Genomic DNA, 6860 nt, shown 5'->3' on the forward strand with positions numbered 1-6860 from the left:
GAGCCTCAGGAGAAAAATCGGGGCAATTTAAATTGATTCCTCTGGTGGTCTCGATGATACCGAGAAGGTTGGTTCAATGAAGAAGTAATGGGTCTGACAGCTGATTGGTTGATGTCTTTAATATGTGAATGACAATATTGATACGAGGGCATGTATAACCTCATGCAGACATGAAAATATAAAGTGTATCTTTTATAATGCCAAGTCACACTGCTTTTGACACCAGAATCAATAGGTGTTGTCATGAACTGTACATACGGTTTGCAATGTAATAAATGAGTACTGCATTTTCAGATGTTTTGTACAATGAAATCAGCACTAGCGCATACTGGATGCAACTTTGGTCACCTTATGCTTCTTGAATGTTAATTTTAACCGAACTTTCAGAATTTAATATCTTGGAATTTTCATTCATTTGATTCCAAGCTGAATTACCATTCCAGTCAATTGTTCAATTAAATCGAAAATATTACCCACACAATCCAATTCACCAAGTTTGAAACAAACCTGTACAAATCTTAAAATTGTTCACACAACTGATCCCAACTTGAAGACCAAATAGATTCACAAGGCAAATTCAAGATTCAAATAAATAAAAGACCCTAAAAAGGTGAAGGTTACCTATGTTTGATGAAAATTATCTACTAAATAACCACTAGATGGGAGTAAAGTACTGTGATGCAAACAACAAATTGCGTTCACTTTACTTTCTGCGTGCTTGCTTGCGTATATTGTCCTGCGTGACCAGTGGCATTGAAGGCCAAGGGAAGAAGACTCTCCAACGCCTAATACTGTACATAACTGTATGCGGTTCTTCAAATGTAATAATGGTGAGCTGAGATCACCTTTCAAAAATGGTAGAAATAAATATATGTGCAAGTACAAAAATTGAGCTGGTGTATCAAGAACGTAAGGACTTCCAAGTACTGCACAAGTACCATGCTGTATAGATTAATCGTAATGAACTGATAGTGCCCCATTACTGGTCTATAAGTGACATACATTTTCCAATATGGATTTGATCAAATTGGTTTCCTCCCTTTGCATCAATGCTTCAAATTTCTTTGTTTCTACTATTTTTGTAATCAGGAATGTATTCTAACTTGAGGAAGAAAGAAATTGGAGTTAATACTTAAAACCAGTTGTTTAATGCTCATCTATTACATTAAGCAGATGGCCTAACCAACGTCATGAATGGTTACATTTATTATCAATCAACAGGTGTAATTTACTCTACACCATATGTATGGACAATGTTGGCAACCACATTAAAGTACATGGATCAGAATAAGAGTTCAAATTCGGGAGAGACCCATTGGTCTGGAGGAATACAAGTTTGAATTCGCTGGCGCACAACCGCCACACCTTCTCAGTCACAAGCGCACACTCAGCAACCACACAACTATCCTCAAAGTCACAATGCCACGAACACATGAGGCCCCAAGGCCATCTGTTCCACATGTTTGGCCGTTCCACACGGGGTGAATCTCATATTGCTCAAAGGACTAATGGTTTAAGGGCTAAGCAACACGTTTTATTGCGTAAAAAATACTTTACACGAGTAAATTAACGGAAAACACCCAACAAACAAGCAAATCATTTCCACACGGTATGATCAGTTTCCACCTGAACACTGCTGGCTGAGAGCAGAGGCGGTGGTCTCTGAAACAGGGTCGGGGGTGGGGGGGCCTGGACGTGGCGTGGGGGACGGGTCGGGGCCAGCTGCTCACCTTTTCTTGGGGGCTTGAGCGGTTCGAGGGGGGGTGACGGGACGCCCCGAGGTCACCCCGCCATACTGGTACTTGGCTTTCTTCTCCGAGGGCTTCAGGATCTGAAACACATAACACGTATTTTCAAGTGAATTAAGATCAATATCGATTCCTACGGACACTCATTTAGAGTCAATATTTACAACATATTTGACAGTTCTATTTTACATCCACCTCCTTGGCACCTAGCCAGCCCGGAGATGGTATCGCTATGCGTCCCTAAACGCTGAGTTTGCTCCCATTTTGCTTTTCTCCGAGGGCTTAAAACTGCACAGTATAACTTTTCAACACTCACTCCATTAAAAAAATGACTAAACTAGAAAGTTTCTCAAGAACAAATTGTTCCCCTCCAGGAGCCCATCCACCCAGGGAGTTCTGCTGATGGGAGACCATAGTGCAGGGTTAAGGTCAGACGGTGTGGCCTGTTGAGGCCTTCCTTTGGAGCCGGAGTCTTACCTGGAACGAGCACATGAGAGACTCGTCCACGCTCATCATGCCCCCGGCGTTGTCGAACTCCCCGCAGTAGTTGGGAGCAGAGAAGAGCGTCACCAGCTGCCGCTTGGCAAAGAACTCGTAGCCATCTTCTACGACCTAAGGGCCCGAAACACAGGGGGTCAACCATAAGAACCACAGGGCCCTAGGGGTAGATTTGAAGAGCTGCAATGCAGGGTTGGATGAATTTGTAACTTGGGACACAAACACACACACACACACACACACTTCAAAGTGACAATTTGAATATATTGTCTTATTCATTTACGTTTCATGTTGTCAAATCATTGTGGTCTGTCCAATATTACTATACTGATATTATAATCTACTGATACTATATATGGTCGTCACAGTTAATATACTTTATATCAGTATGGTAACCATGGATCACATTGATTCAGGGAGTTTTCTATTCAAGTCACTGAGACTAAACTGTTAAATTCCATAGCACAATGTATCCTTTGTACACAGCCCCCCCTGCTCTTAATCATATTCTCATTCATTCATATTCACAGCCCCTCAATTTCACCTGGTGGGCTCGACAGATGAGGTCCAGGTCGTGGCGGTTGAGGAACTTGCTGACCACGTCGGCGCCGAAGGTGAAGGAGACGCCGCGGTCGTTCTCCCCCCAGCCCTGCACGTCCTTGTCCGGGTCCGACCACAGCAGGTCACACAGCAGGCCTTCAGGGGAGGATAAGGGGACTTTTAACCAAGTCTCAAACCAACAACAACAACACATGCAGTTCCAATCCTAGATATGATAACACTTAATTTCTGGAATTGTATTAGTCTTTCTTCACAAAGTCATTATGACTTAACTGAATTGTTATTGGCTGCCCTTCTACAAAAGAAGAAGGACCTCAGGACAGATTTTCCTGAGGTCAGAATATACCCCAGAGTCCCTCAGAGTTTTGAATAACAGCAGACCTGTATCAGGGACATCCGTGGGTCTCATGATGCGTCTAATTTGCTCCATGGACTGCAGATCAGGCGAAAGCCCTGGTGGTTTGGGAGAACAGTGTCAGCCATGTCAATCATTACCCACGGCAGAGGTGCAAAACTGAAGTGACAATGTGTAGGATTCATTTATATAGTTATTCATTTTTCAAAGTTAAATGAGCCTGATATATCGTACATGCTGATTCAAATTTTTCATGGTCGAATAATCGGTGGGTGGTATGAACGAATAATCGATTATTCGATGTGTGCCGACATTCACAAAGGCAGCCATGGATCGTCGGCAAGAAATCACAGTATCTTAAACGCAAAAAAACAACTACCTGCTAAGTAGTTCCAGTCAAATTGTCTGTTCAGCCATCAAAACGAGAGCTGGTAAATTGTGAAAAATGCATTAAACTGTAATCCAAAAACGTGGTTATATGCTATACCCTATAGTATCTGTGGTATAAAGGCTGAATCGCGGCGGTCTATACTTTCAACATAAAGTGTACATATTTATAATTCGAAAATTCATCCCAGCCTTTATACCACAGATACTCTAGTGTCTATAGCATATAACCGCGTTTTCTGATTACAGTTTAATGTAACAGTAAACTGAAAAAATCGCTAATTAACACCGCAACTGCAAATTAACCACACGGAGATAACCATGGCAACTGGTCAAACAAATTTCTTTTTGCGATCATTCTGCGCGCATCCGCCGTGTTGATAAACAAATAATCCCCCTATAAATTAATGGTCTTCATTTATTTTCTATGGCAAGTGACCCTGGTGTAAGCGGGATAATGCCCCTGGACACATGTCCAACATTAGTTCCCTCCGTTAATTCTTGTTTATTTGAATGGGAAAAAATGGTAACGGTCCAAATGTTAAAAATCGACTATGACCCTCGGGAACAAATAACTGAATGATCGAATATTCTGACCCATCCCTAATTGCTACAAACAGCAACAATGCATTTCACCCTATACATAATACACATATACTTTTTTTTTTTAGCAAAACCTTATGTTTACTTCACTTCCAGTTCACACAAATATAACTACCATGACAAACACTGCAAAACTTGGCATGTATTTGAGTGAATGAATTCAAAGTATACAACAGTATTCCCTTACCTCCATGACAACAGAAGATCTTTTCATCTATAATGGCTGCAATGGGCAAGCAGTTGAAACAGTCTGTAAAGGTCTTCCAGAGCTTAATGTTGAACCGGCGCTTGCCTGTAAATGAAAAACATGGGCAGAATTTGAATAGATGCTGTGCCTGTAGAAGAGATGATGCAACTGACAAAATATGCTTGCAAGACTTCGAATTTGGAAATAATACCGGCCTCTACAGATGGAAAAAATGTTGACGATTTTTCAGAACCAAGTCTACTCCTAATGTGGACTTGAACAACTGTTAGACAAAGCCCCCCAGCCCGAATCTCACACTCGTCGTAGAAGCCGTAGATGCGGTTGATGGAGGCGCATTCGTGGTTGCCGCGCAGCAGGAAGAAGTTCTCGGGGTACTTGACCTTGTAGGCCAGCAGCAGGCAGATGGTCTCCAAGGACTGCTTCCCCCGGTCCACGTAGTCCCCCAGGAACAGGTAGTTAGCCTCGGGCGGGAAGCCCCCGTACTCAAACAGCCGCAGCAGGTCTGTGTACTGGCCATGGATGTCGCCTGGTACCAAAAGCGGCAGAACACCTCTGCTTTAATATTCCACTCACATTTTTTTTGATTTTAATCGTGATTTAGGAGCAGATGAAATGAGAGAGGAGAGGAAAATGAAAGATCATCTCTGACTTCTGCACAGAAACAATTTCCATTAATTAATAAGGGTCGCAAATCATTTACCGACATGATAGACTTTTTGGACTACTTTCAGCTGGCAAGGGAAGGAGTTTGAAATAGTTAAAGATATGCGTTGCGGCTTTAAGGAAAGAAATTCATTGGTTTAGCCTTTTTGTGGATCTGTTTAAGCATCCAAAAATGCAAATGGTTTTCACAGGCATTCATTCACATTTAGCTTGGGAATGTACACACACGCACACGCACACACACACACACACACAAACACAAATAATGGAACTTTTACAATGGTGTTGAGTGTATGATGAGTGTTTACAGGTGGTTATAGTAGACTACCTACCACAGATTTTGAGTGGCGCCTCCAGCTCTAACAGTATAGGCTGGCTGAGGAAGATCTCCCTCGACTTGATGCAGAGCCCACGCACCTCTGCCTCCGTCATCTGCACTATCTTCCCAGGACGACATCCTCGCACTACAAGACCAAAGGGCTATGCAGTCAATGTTCAAGCACACAGCAATGCCAGGGAGTAATTATGGATGATCACTACTGTTATAATAATAATAACAATAACAATAATAGGTATCCACAGTATCACTGTGCATGCCTAATAATTCAAGGTCTGTCTGCACCATATTGCCTGCGGTTTTAAGAAAACCAAAACAGAACGATAACGGTTTACCCTTCCAACCTCCACTAAGCCTTGCATTGTATTGACCTAGTGAGAAGGCATCAATTTTCCGCTAGTAAAATTAAACCAGCTTGAAAGAAGTAAAGACAAGTCATGCTCGTGGTTCATGATCATGTTTATGAAGTTGATTTATTAATAGAAGTACTCTATCCCAGCAAAATAGCTCTAAGGTGTCTGTCCAGAGCAGCCCTCGATGTTGTCCTTCTGAAAGGGGGCGTGTCCCGTGGGCAGTTGCTAGCAGTCCTGCTAACAACAAGGCCTGACAACGTAAATAAAGCCACCCATACACAAAGCTCACTTGCCTGGCTACCATCTGAAAACAACCTTCAGCGTTGTATTATACATTGATAATTACATTTAGAGCTATCCGGACTTGATCTTTTCCCCAGTTCGGTATTTTCAACGAGATTTGTGTGGGGGAAACTAGCTTCACGTTAGCAGATGCAGCTGTTAGCAGCATGCTAACGGGTGTCAACGGAATAAAACATTGTTAAGGGGTTTTAAAATACAATTTTCCTGCCCATGAAAACATTAACAAAAATATCAACTCGCTCTTTAAATGTAAGCTAAATCAACGGGTCTGTAAGGCTACACTACCTTCCAGCAATCGAGAGATGATGCTGTCAACGTTCAGCTCAGTCTCCGCCATGTTTCTGCTACCTGCTGCCCACTGTGTGCTCAGCCGGTGGCCACGACCTTCTAGGAAACACTGTTCTACACCTACCAATAGTCACATCGCGAAACATAACCTTTTAAAATCAATCATCCTTCAACCTTTATATTATTTACAAAAATACAAAGAAAAGTTAATCATACAGCAATATGCAACTTTTAGTCACCCTTAAAACATTGCTTTAAATTGGGAGTGCTCTCAATAGGTCTAGGCCTATCCTAATCAATGAATACATAATACAAATAATAAATCACATAAAACTCAATATCCTTCATAAAACCTATATTGCAATGAATGACCTACGTTTCATAATTAATTATAATGTCAAATTAACATATCTTGGGGAAAAAAACATTCCCAATTCATCAATCATTTACATACTTGCCATGCAAAACAACACTTAATGAGTCTACACACTTTTAATTGTATCTATTTTTTCTAAGGCTGTCGAAGAAAAATGGATGCTGGATGCTGTCGTCATCC

The 6860-nt window shown here is 41.7% G+C and overlaps 1 protein-coding gene across 1 annotated transcript; it reads right to left on the reverse strand.

Moving 5' to 3' along the window:
* Positions 1 to 23: 23 nt before the first annotated feature.
* Positions 24 to 6415, reverse strand: LOC307087558 (serine/threonine-protein phosphatase PP1-beta catalytic subunit-like). Its single transcript, XM_079753166.1, has 8 exons — positions 6302 to 6415; positions 5356 to 5487; positions 4656 to 4886; positions 4340 to 4444; positions 3189 to 3260; positions 2791 to 2942; positions 2226 to 2360; positions 24 to 1831 (listed from the first exon to the last, which is right to left on the reverse strand). The coding sequence occupies exons 1-8, from the start codon at positions 6351 to 6353 to the stop codon at positions 1727 to 1729; spliced, it is 984 nt and encodes a 327-aa protein (XP_079609292.1). The 5' UTR covers positions 6354 to 6415; the 3' UTR covers positions 24 to 1726.
* Between the last annotated feature and the right edge of the window lie 445 nt (positions 6416 to 6860).

The sequence above is a fragment of the Pollachius pollachius genome (genome assembly GCF_949987615.1).
Source record: "Pollachius pollachius genome assembly, chromosome: 16".
In the NCBI taxonomy this organism is placed as follows: domain Eukaryota; kingdom Metazoa; phylum Chordata; class Actinopteri; order Gadiformes; family Gadidae; genus Pollachius; species Pollachius pollachius.

Excerpts from the sequence above, each read along its gene's own strand:
- LOC307087558 (XM_079753166.1), bottom strand. The coding sequence starts at position 6,353 with ATGGCGGAGACTGAGCTGAACGTTGACAGCATCATCTCTCGATTGCTG. Across the intron at positions 2,361-2,790 it reads TCATCTGTCGAGCCCACCAG|GTCGTAGAAGATGGCTACGA; the intron begins GTGAAATTGAGG and ends TCGGGCCCTTAG. Across the intron at positions 1,832-2,225 it reads CTCTCATGTGCTCGTTCCAG|ATCCTGAAGCCCTCGGAGAA; the intron begins GTAAGACTCCGG and ends TATGTGTTTCAG.